General features: G+C 43.9%; 1 protein-coding gene across 2 annotated transcripts; it reads right to left on the reverse strand.

Annotated features, from left to right (window-relative positions):
- Nucleotides 1–524: 524 nt before the first annotated feature.
- Nucleotides 525–9091, reverse strand: LOC125510698 (protein RRC1-like). 2 transcript variants are annotated; one of them, XM_048675949.1, is made up of 18 exons: nucleotides 8863–9091; nucleotides 8366–8440; nucleotides 8129–8261; nucleotides 7931–7976; nucleotides 6761–6812; nucleotides 6541–6681; nucleotides 6041–6160; nucleotides 5777–5942; nucleotides 5546–5658; nucleotides 5338–5409; nucleotides 4589–4810; nucleotides 4226–4284; nucleotides 4058–4136; nucleotides 3811–3948; nucleotides 2903–3127; nucleotides 2041–2825; nucleotides 1727–1902; nucleotides 525–1527 (listed from the first exon to the last, which is right to left on the reverse strand). In XM_048675949.1, exons 2-18 carry the CDS (start codon nucleotides 8423–8425, stop codon nucleotides 1265–1267), a joined length of 2850 nt encoding a protein of 949 aa, XP_048531906.1. In that variant the 5' UTR covers nucleotides 8426–8440; nucleotides 8863–9091; the 3' UTR covers nucleotides 525–1264. The 2 variants fall into 2 exon arrangements, with proteins under 2 accessions (XP_048531906.1, XP_048531910.1); XM_048675953.1 differs by lacking the exons at nucleotides 7931–7976; nucleotides 8863–9091 and having other exon boundaries at nucleotides 8366–8383.
- Nucleotides 9092–11674: the final 2583 nt, after the last annotated feature.

The following is an 11674-nucleotide window of genomic DNA, read 5'->3' on the forward strand; positions in this document are numbered from 1 at the left end:
CGCCAATTGTGCAGCTCATACGAGTGGAAAGATTGTCAAAGGAGTGTTGATGGATCACTAGCTCGATCTGTTTTCTTCACGATCTTCTTTGCTCTGCTGCCTTTCCCTTCCCACTGGCACTCCCATGTTCTCATGGCAAGAGGATATTTTTTCTACTCCCTCCAATCCACACCACTTGTCGCTCAAATAGATGTATCTAGACATATTTCAGTGCTAGATACGTCCGTTTAAGCGACAAGTAATATGAATCGGAGTATAAAAAATGTGTACATTTCTTTAGTTGAATGGTGTGCATATAAGCATATTTGTTAGGCAATATACGTACGTATTAAATTCCCTGCAGATAAAAAATGTAAATTAATGCTGTTTTCTGACGAGCGTTGCAACAGGACTACAGAGGAGGATCTTACAAGTATACACACGTAACGTCAAGTATAATGATTCAGTCAGATGGGGCACAGAGAACTACGCTCGCCTGAATTTGCAGCATCCACAAATTAGGTTCAAAGAAATGAGCTCCAGCCTGAAAAAATAAAATCAGCCTAAAAAAGAAACCAGCTCGAAAATTAAGCATCCACAAACAATACGGCCAATTAACCATGCGCAGAAGAATGCACCAGCAAGTTAAACAACCTGCCATCCCGGGCCCTTCATCCAGATTAACCGAAATGTTAAACGGAGGAGTTGAGGCAGCAGTAGCACCATGCTAATTCTAAGCTGAATCCTACAGGGGTTAAACAACAAGATTGCCAGAGCAAATCCATAGCAACTTGTCAAAGTTTATTAGTTGCAGCCCATGCCACGAACTGACAGCATTTCACTCAGTGTTGCTTGATCAAAGTACTTATGTTTCACAAACTACTGTTCCTTGATACTACAAAAACAGGTCCGCCATTAGGAGCGCCACCTAAATCCTCAAATCCGCTACAGACTGGTCCTTGAGCAGGCCATGCCGATGCAGCCCAGCTCGAATGTTTCCTTCCTCAAGATGCTTGCTTATTCAGCCGAAGAACCAAGTGCACAACAGGGAGATCTTCAAGTATCAGGGTATGTATGTATGTTATGGCAGCTAAACTTACCCTACCAATATTTTGGTCATGTCCAAAACACTGGCCTTTGTTTGCATGGTTGCCAACTAGGAGTATTTGGCATGCCGATGCCTTTTTGGTTACTCTAGCTCGTTTTCCTTGCCGATGTTGGCCAACTCATGGGCAACCAAAAGGTCGACCAAATTTGGTAGGGCTGGAACCAAACATACCCTCAGTCACCTCCCCTTTCTCCTGTCCTTTTCTCTTTCTCTGCTTCTATCATGGTGATCATCCTTCTCTCGGCCTGAACTTTTTTCGCGTGCTCTGTCTCTCCCAACATCATTACCATGCAATCTGTCTCTGCTGCGATTGTGCTCTCGGTCTCTATCCAGTGATGATTTCTTTGAAGGACTACGGCTCTTACTTGGGCTGTGAGGCCGCTTCTTGGAAGAATTGCGTGCATCATCATACCTTTCTTTCCGGTCCAATGGTATTCTCTCTGCAAAACAGAAGTACATTTCTTTGTAAAAACATGCACGCACTGGACTAGGTTGAGGGCTACAGCATGGCTCATTGTTATTATCAGATAAGCTATTACGTGAAGCAACAAAATAAGTATCAACGATGGAGATGCTCCAAAGAAACAGAAATGCAGTTATCAAAAGACAGGGTAATTCCCTTGTGGCCTTCTTACATACCGGAAGAGCGCCTGTTGTTTGCCCCATCTACTGAAGAAAACAACCCATATTCAGACTGAAGACGCCTACGGTGGCTGGCAACCTTCCTCTCAAGCTCCTCCATGTTCCACAAACCCTTCTCCTCAAGAGATTCACGATACTGCATGACACCAATCTCAATCTGCCTCAGCTTCTGCCTGCAGATCAGAAGGTGTAGCGACTAAGCAAAAAAGAATGTGAAACACTAATGGCAACATGACTGAATATTTGGAGCAAAGAATGTGAAACACTAATGACAACATGATTGAATAATTGGAGCCGGTGAAGTTGGATACCTATGCTCTTCATCAACAATTGTATCTGGATGATGAATTGTGTGATCAGTACTAATTTCTGTTGCATCAGCTTTCCCAGGATCACCAGCAATATCACTTCCAGATGAATAGCTCAATCCCAATCCTTGACCATCTTTTCTATCTTCATCGCTGCTGCCATCATCCTCTCGATTCCATTTAGAAGCTGGTAAGATGGGATCAGCTCTCTGCTTCTTGCTTGGAACTTGTTTCGGTTCAGCAGATGCAGATTTTCCATAGTACTTTTGACCTGTGACACGAGAGAGACCCAGCATATCTGATTCACCATCAACAGTACCTTCTCCAGGTCTCGAAGCACTACGCGCATTCAAACCAATATCCTCTCTCCCAGTTCTATGAGGTTCTCCTTGTCCATATTTCATGTCGACATCTTTCTGATATACTCGCTCCTTCTCAGCCTCCTCTAGGCTGAGCAACCTGGCAACCATCATCTCTTTACCACCACATAGCGAGAGGCCATTATGTCTACAACGACGTTCAAGCTCAGCAAGCGGAAGCCCTAACAGCTCCTTCGTCGCTGCTGCCTTTCCTGTGGCCAGGGCACCATCTTCATCAAGCCTAAATCCATTAGTACCATCCTCGGAGCTAGTTTTCTTTTCAATTTCAGGTGCATCACCACATAGAGAGTGGAAAGGGGTGACCCCAGAGTTGCCTGGTCTAAGAAAGGTAGCTTTCAGCCCATTCAGATATGCATCAGAAAACAGAAACCAGTCTGCCCATACTTGTAGAACTTTCAAAACCCTCTCCTGCAGAAAGTAATAAATGAGTGTTATTATGTAGAAACATCAAGGGGGAAAATGAAACCATACTACTCAACAAATACCTTCAGAGCTTCAGCAGTAATCCTTCCTGTAATACTGCGATACAAGTCATTGAAGCTCTCCATGACATCAGGTATAGCAGCCTCAAACTTGGTTCGAAACGCAGAAGCATTCTTCACGGGAGCACTACTGTTATGAAGGATGTCGGACACTAGCATAAGCCTTGCAACCTTGGTGGGAATAGATGTCTCCTTAAGTGTCAAAGATTCTGCAAGAACCTCGACAATCTATACAAGGGGAAACTCGGTGAGTTTTTATTCAATGCGAACTATAAAATAAAATTGAAGTATACTCCCTCCGTTCCTAAATACAGGTCTTTTTAGAGATTCCAATGCGTACTACATACAGAGCAAAATGAGTGAATCAACACTCTAAAATATGTCTATATACATCCGTATGTAGTCCTTACTGAAATCTCTAAAAAGACTTGCATTTAGGAACCAAGGGAGTACATCACTATGCAGTAGGCCTTTGAAGTGCAGTTTGCAACAAAACAAAAGACATGTGCGGTTATGTAAGAGTATATGACTAGATGATGGTCCCAATAGTAAAATATATACATCAATCTACATGTTACAAATTTGATCCACTTCTCCTTTCCTACTCTCCTTAGACAACACCAAATCCCATCAAAACGTATATGCTTGAGACAGAAAGTCTGTGCAGAGTAGAATGAATCTCAGTCCACAACCACAAGATTTGACTCACAATGATCAAGCTATTCACTGATCTTGGGAATTGTTGCGAGCTGTAGAATGTTTCACGTAGAGTAACTGAGACATTAAGGAAAAATAGCAGGACGCATGAAATAGAATCAATCAACCAGAATGAATTCATAATTTTAAGCTAAAGGCAAAAGGAAAAGAGGAAATATGAACTGATAAGGTCAAATATACAAGGTATGCATTACCTCTCCAGCAGCATCAGCATTATCTAACGCAAATCCCATTGCTTCCTTTATCTGACTCCTCTCTAATGTCAATGCGCGTAGCATGTCCTCAAATTCATCACGCTGTGAATCAGTCAGTGTACGCTCCACTTCCGCACGCTGGGAGACAAAACACAAATTAATCAGGTAACTGGACCAAAGCATTTGCACCATCTAATAAAGGCAAAGTACCAAAAAGAAGTCTCTGCCAAGGCCAACCAAACCTTACCCTGCTTCTACCAGCTGCAAAAGTAGATTCTTTTTCATGATTAGGACTTCGGCTGGATGGCAAAGCAGGTGGAACCCATCTAAAATAACATATTTAATACAACAATGTCACCAGATAGTCAATAAGCACAGGACAACCACATAACAGAATATCAGTGTGCACGCAAACCTTGCACTTCCAGTAATCATGATAAATGGTTCGGTTCGCCATCGTTGTAAAGTATCGCCCTGCATTTGAGTATCATAAGCAGTTAAACATTAGTGTTATATCAGCACAGTGATTCCCACATATACTACCAAATTCTAGAGACCAAGCTGAACAGAACATAATCAGGAGGTCGAAGGACATAAATTTTATTAAACAATACACTACTCATTTCGACCAATCAATAGGCCATCACTGAGCAAAAATATATACTGGAAAATGTCATAAAATATGTGTCTGTATGACAACCGATACAAACAATCTTCTATTGATAGATCATAGAGGAGATGGCATTGAAATTGTAGCAAGATAAACAACAGTGGATACCTGAGCAAAGGAGTATAACCGCCAGACATAGTATGTGTGCTCTTGCGATTTAAGATCAAACAAGAAGTTAAATAAAGAATTCCCTCGTCCTCTTTCCATTATAGCTTGTTCGAAAGCACATCCACCATCAAGTACATGCAGAGCCATCGTGTCAATCACATGCCTAAGATGTGAATCATCTGGTGGAGCAACTACTATATCAGGAACATTTGGAGTAAGGACCTGTTAAACCAAGTGAACCCCCGGAGTGGAATTAGAATTGAGGAAAATTAACTACACAAACTAACATCTAAAATTATTACCAAGGAAAAACTTCTTATATTATTTCTAGGCCTATAAGATACTAAAGAATGTAGCTGGCCGAATTACATACAAGAGTAATAGTGAAAAAGGATTCAAAATCCATAACCGAAATAAGAGAGCCCACCCAGAACATATCACGTAGTGAACATATGTGAAAGGGCTAAAGAATTTATGTGCCAACTTAAGAAAGATGGCAAAAATATTATTCATGTTAAATTGTATGCAGCAGGGCAACTTATGAACTCTCTTGGCCTACACAACTCAAGCACTTAGATATTTTCTGAAAAGAGAGCTCAAACAAGCCGCGTTATGATACCTCAAAAGGTCTATCTCAAAGAAAACGTGGATTTTTTTTAATGATTTTACTTTTATGGTTACACAAATAGCATGGATATCAAGAACAGTATGCCACACAAGGACAGATGTATATGTAAGAGATCACCAACCAGCTCTGAGGTTTGCCGTGTAACTGATGCAACAGGTGGACCTCCAGGACCAGATATGATTACAGTACCACCCTGTATATCAAAGAAACATAAGGAGGTCGTACAACTCACAGAGAAACACCAAAGACATGTCATCTACTTAAAACTTCCAAAAATATATATATAAGAGTGAGCTGCACATAGAAATTTTTGAAATGAAAGGAGCAACCTCCTTGTTTCTGATTGCCATATGTCCTGGAGGAGGAGCAGGCAGTGCTTGTGATGGAAGAGCAACAGATTTGCCCCACCCAATCTTCAGCTCATAGTCGTATACAATAACACCTGCGTTAAGTAATTTAGTAACTGAAAACAGGAATATAAGTAATTTTAAAAAGTACGAAAAGGTTACTATTTTAAGGTCCTATAACATGATCCCAACTACATGGAAGTGCACAGTAACCTTGCATTTCATCCTTGGCTGCCTGTCCTTCTGCTCTATTCATGAATGCAACAAACCCACAGTTTCTTTGCCTTCTGCGTTCTTCTTCTGTTCGAGGCCACATAATCTTGACGCTAGCGATAGGTCCAAACCGACCAAATGTCCTCAAAAGAAAATTCTCATCCACCTAACAACATATGGCATATAATGCACAGTAAGCTAACTATGATGCCTATACACTTAAAACTGTGTCTAGACAGAACATGTACGGTGGGAAAAATCAACCTGAGGAGAGAGATTGCCAACATATAAGTTTGTGGTTTGTGGATCCCCATCATCAAATGACCCTGGTATTCTCCCACTGGGGTCAAATTCATCTGGTAGTTCATCAAAATGGCTAGAGGACTGCAGGAAAATCTTCAATCATCAGTATATCAAATACTCCCTCCGTTCCAAAATAGTTGACCCAACTTTGTACTAACTTTGTACTAAGGTTAGTACAAAGTTGGGTCAACTATTTTGGAACGGAGGGAGTACAAGGGCAAACCGCAGAGATTCTGAGAGAAAACAATTAGGGGAACCAGTCAACAGATTTATCATATTTAGCTGGAAACTTATTTAGAAAATGTTTATCAAAGTTGACTGGCAGGGTTGGTTTTCTACATTCTATTTGACAAGAATACTTCAGCATGCTAAATATAATCAAAACTGCCCTGTGGATTTGTTTGATTTTATGTCTAGTAGAAAGAACCAAAAGATCAACTTTAACATAATATAATACCTACCGTGGAGGTGTCACCGTGTCGACCGTCACGTTCTTGATTACGCCTTTCCCGAAGCTCTTGCTCAAACTTGAGTTCCTCCATGAACTTATCTATTGCCCGTGGCTTTCCTTTTTCCTTTTCCTTCGGCCGCTCATCTTCCTTCTGCAAGTCAAGATAATGCTCAATCAAAGAACCATACTGACCACTGAGCCAATCATAAGAACTATAAAAGTGCGCTAACCTTTTTGTCTGGCTCTTTCCCAAATGATGGCGGCAAAAAAGATGGAACATACCTGGATAATGATATGACGTACATAAGCTATGTATTGAGCTCATAAGTCAGATTATGCTGCATATCATTTGTACACATATATATCATGGGGTTGCAGATAACAACAATGGCGAAAGGATAGGAGCAATACAACCAAAATAAATACCTACTTCACTCTACAGGGGTACTTTGGATATTCTCATAAGTTAATGACACTTTGGTAGATTTTCTCTATTTAAATCATGTCGATCCAATACACACACATAATTATTTCACCACAAGTAAAGCTCCGTCCGACATTGCAACGGCTTTTCAGAAGTACCTAAGGCCGTGCTTGGCATTGGTGTAATTTAATAGCATGTATTTAACTTACAGACCATAACCTATGATGCAGCAGCCATGAAATGGCCCTAAATCTAGACTAATTATTAAGCTTAATATGTTGGTTTTTGCGCAATTATGAGAATTTCTCTGCAACGCTGCCCATGATCAAAACATTTATAATAATCTGAAAATGTTCCTTTATTGTGAAAAATACTTCCACATTGTTCTGATGCATTTGGTAGTTATTACAGTGATACCAACAAATACAACATGAGAAATCATTATATTATTATTCGTATATGTTTACAAATTTACAGTCGTCTCACAATTAATTAAAGTTTACATGGATGCTTCCATGGTTGGTGTCTCCATGACTACAGAGAGTCATTGCCATGGTACTAGTGTACTACAAAACTGCTAAACATAAGTTCTGTAACAGCATCATCATCTTAAGCACTATGTCAGCAACAAGGAATTGCTCTGTCAAGAAGGCGCAGCTATAGTCAGCATTACAGCATAAATGCAACTGAGGATGTGCGAGTGCATGGGGGTGCAAGAGAGTTTTCTTCTTCCGACCACTATTTCAAATGCATTAAGCACTGGGCAATAAAAGGTATATGAACGAATAATCATGAATCGTAATTGTAAGGTATAATAAATTATGTGCCTTGGTATATCACATCAAGCGTGTAAAAATTGCTCATTCTTGGTCTCAAAATTCTCAATTCTGATCATACTGGCACGTGATTTCTAAAGATGTAGCTGTGCTGCCACAGGATACAATCTTCTAGAAATCAAGTAATTTTTGCCGTTTACCTACTGCCCTTCTTTGGAACAGACCACCCATCTTTCGACTTTCCACCTGTCATTGCCGAACGAGTAAAAATGGCGGCCTCTTGATTAATTGGAGCAATAAAAGAAATAGTGCATAGATCCATCATGATTGATACTGAAACTGCAAGGCGCAAAGGTAACTATGACGAAGTATAGTAAAATGAAACCACTATCACTAACCTTCAGAATCAGCTCTCAGCTTGGCATTGGGATCAATCACGCCCCCACGGACAAACTTCGATCCAGATGTGCTTTCACCCTTGAATGACTCAACAAACTCCGCATAGACGCGCGCCGCTTCATCTTCCTCCCTCTTAACATACCAAAAGCAATTAAAATCAGATATGAACGAAATTTACATGTAAAAAAAGATGGACGTGTCTCAGAAAAAAGTTAAAAGGGACTTAAACCCCTGACCTTCTTCCTCGCCTCCTCATTCTCCTTATGACGGTTGAACGGAACCTTCTTCGAACTCATCCGTAGTTCTGGACACTGTCATACAATCATCACCAGAACATCAGAATCTGAGCACACATAAATGTTTCTACCACCCTATATGCGATCTTAATCACTGCAGTCACTCTTGATTCCCAGATCCCAGCGAGCACAGGTAGACATAGCACTCGTACTGCTCGTACACACAGATTTACGCGCATGTGACCTACCAACAGCAGGCGCAAACCACGAGGTCGGGAAGAATTGCGCGCAGAGTAACCTAAACCCTAACACATTCGAACCCTCGAAATTTTGGGGAACAAGCTGCTATTGCAACAAACCGGGCCGAATCCACAGAGAACTGGATGCGTTTGCGAATATTGGAAGAGTAATGAGGTTATGAGGGTATTGTGATTGCTCGCAGCAACAAACAAAACACTCCTAGAACAATCGAGAGAAATATTTTAGGATTTTCGTACCAGCAGAAGGAATCGGCTTGGATGGATCTCCTGAATGCTCTCCGCTCCAAGCTTGGAACAGTGGAAGTGGCGCCGCTTCGCTGGGAGGAAGCTCGGGCGCTTCTCTACTGCCGCCGGCGAACAGCGGGGTCCGGCGGCTCGGGGGTCGGCCAAGAGAGGGAATGAGCCTGGGAGGCTGGGACCTGCGAGGAAGGGAGGTTCAGGAGCAAAGCCACCTGCACCGTCCGATTAACATCCAGTTACCAGATCAAGGACATGCCAGGGTGCTGATTGGTGACTGGGAGTCGGGGCCACACGGTAGATAGCTAAGTACTCCCTCCGTTCCTTGATATAAGGTGTATAGATTTTTAAGAAAAAGTTCGAAATATAAAGTATATTGCATTGCACCACTCGTTTGGATAATTTTTTTAAAGGATTTGATCATATTTCTTTATATAAGGCAAGCTCCTCTGTTTTGTCATGTCAATTAATCAGGTGTAATCTCGCCCAAAACCTGTGAAATTTTCCCTCAATGTGTGTTCTTTAATTTCCGTGCCAAAAACAATACACCCTATATTTAGGAACAGAGGGAGTAATTTTTAACAGGGTAAATAGCCCTAAAAAAATTGGGCACTGCTACGCGTCCGTCGGCTGATGTTTAGATTTTATCTGTCGCCTCGACGGCCGTTGGATACCCGAGCTGATAGCCGTCCGATCCGATGTCCGCCCCCGCATGCCTACTCGTTATTTCCCGTAACAAACGCTCGGTTGCAAAATAAGTCAGTCTTGACCCGACCCCGACTGAGTTGCGCCCCGCGCGGTGCCCCCGCAAAATCAGCCCGCCGCTGACGTGTAGGAGCTACTCTAGTTGCGAAACCTCCTCTTCCCTAAATTTCTGCAACAAGAGCTTTGTTGCGAAACTTTCTCATCTCTAATTTCCTGCAGCAAGAGCTTTATTGCGAAAACTCTTTTTTTCTAATTTTCTGCAACAACTCCCCTGTTGCAAAAACTCTTATTCTCTAATTTTCTGCAACAAGACCTTTGTTGTAAAAATTGAAAAAGACATCTCACGCCGTGCCTAATTTTCTGTAACAAGACCCTTGCTAGAAAAATTGCAACAACATCTCCGGCCGTGTCACCCAGTCTCCGATGTCGTCGTTCCGCAACAACATTGTTGTTGCAGAAACTTGGAGTGTGTGTGGACGTAAGGCGTTGTGATGTGGCTATGTCTAGCATTGGTGGTGCCAGGACGGTGGTCGCCCAGAAATGCAGGGGAATGGGAGGGGGGTCTCCGATCCATACCTGTTGGAGTCGACGTCGGCGGATATGCCCCGGACGCCGAACGCCGCCGCCCCGCCGCCCTCCCAAATCCAGAAGCGTGCGCCCTCCCATAGACACGAGTCAATGAAGGCCAATTGCACAAATGCTTATTCTGAAACAATAGTTGTGTTTCAGAAAAGAACGCGCGTGACGAGGAAAGCGGGGTCGTTCTCATACGTCTGATCAACAGGCGATCCATCGGACACGGAGCCAGCGGATGCGCGTGCGAGATCGGTCGGCTGAAGGTAAGATTAGACCCAAAAAATTAACGAGGTAAATACCCTCAAAGTCTTAGGGTCCGTTTGGATAGTAGCATGCGCCTGCCTTACCAAAATTTCGGCGTTGACTGTAGGCGTTGGCGTGCGTTTGGATGGTGGCCAGATTTTCGGATCTACGCCAAAATTTTGGCAAGCAGTTCAATTTTTCTCGCCAACTGTGGGCGAAGCGGCGGCGGCGAAATCCCTCGCCAAATAATTGGCACGCCCCCGAATTGGTAGGGCTGGTCTGGGCACGATCCAAACAAGCCCTTAGAGCAACTCCAACAGCCGGTACATTTTGTCCGCGTGTGTTCGTTTGGGTCGAAACGGACAGAAAAGTCGGCCCAACACGCTGACCCAAACGAACTATCCTCAGTTTTTCGTCCGCTGTGCGACCTATTTCATGCCCAAATTTGGGTCTCGTTTGCGCCGGCATGGACACGAAATGGATGTGTGCGATGCTCCCCTAGTCCTTCCATGGCCCGCTAGTTGGCGGCATAGCCACCCCTATTTCCCTCTTTTTCCCAAAAAACTCCCACTCGCTCGCGCTCCTGCCCACTCGCCATGGACGACCCGCGCACCCTTGACGCCGCCGCCTTCCTCGCCTCCACTAAAGGCAAGCCATGTGTCGCCCGCAAGACACCGGCGCCGAAGAAGACGAAGTCGTTGACGGATGAGCAGCGGGCTGTGTAGTCAGTCAAGAGGAAGGGACCGGAGGTACGTGCAGGCCGACGAGCTCAAAGCTGTGTCCGCCGCCCGCCTCACCGCCGCCGCACAACAGGAGGAAAACAAGGCCCTCCTCGTTGCGGCAACGAGGGAGGCCCTGATCTACTTCGTGTTAAATCCAGGCCAGCATGGGCTCATCACCGCCACGGCCAGCATGGGCTCGTCGGCCTTTCCTTGTGTGCCACTGCCAGAGTCGATGCGCACGTCTACCATGCCGCCGATGCCCGGCTTTCATCCCTACCCGCAAGCCTCCCATTTTTCTCTAGAGAATGCTCGCTGGAGGTGAGCGTTGTGGCGCCGGCCACGCCCCCGCCCATGGCCATCGACCTCAACGCCACCGAGGGCCATAGGAGACGCCCGCAGGAGATCCCAGCCGACATGCACCCCGACACCCGCAACCTGTTCGACATAATGCCGGTTGAGGGAGTCCTGGATTAGGGGGTCTCCGGACAGCCAGACTATATTCTTTGGCCGGACTGTTAGACTATGAAGATACAAGATTGAAGACTTCGTCTTGTGTCCGGATGGGA

The sequence above is a fragment of the Triticum urartu genome, chromosome 1 (assembly GCF_003073215.2).
Source record: "Triticum urartu cultivar G1812 chromosome 1, Tu2.1, whole genome shotgun sequence".
NCBI lineage: Eukaryota > Viridiplantae > Streptophyta > Magnoliopsida > Poales > Poaceae > Triticum > Triticum urartu.

Excerpts from the sequence above, each read along its gene's own strand:
- LOC125510698 (XM_048675949.1), bottom strand. The coding sequence starts at position 8,425 with ATGAGTTCGAAGAAGGTTCCGTTCAACCGTCATAAGGAGAATGAGGAG. Across the intron at positions 3,949-4,057 it reads TTGCAGCTGGTAGAAGCAGG|CGTGCGGAAGTGGAGCGTAC; the intron begins GTAAGGTTTGGT and ends TTTGTCTCCCAG. Across the intron at positions 1,903-2,040 it reads ATTGTTGATGAAGAGCATAG|GCAGAAGCTGAGGCAGATTG; the intron begins GTATCCAACTTC and ends TCTGATCTGCAG.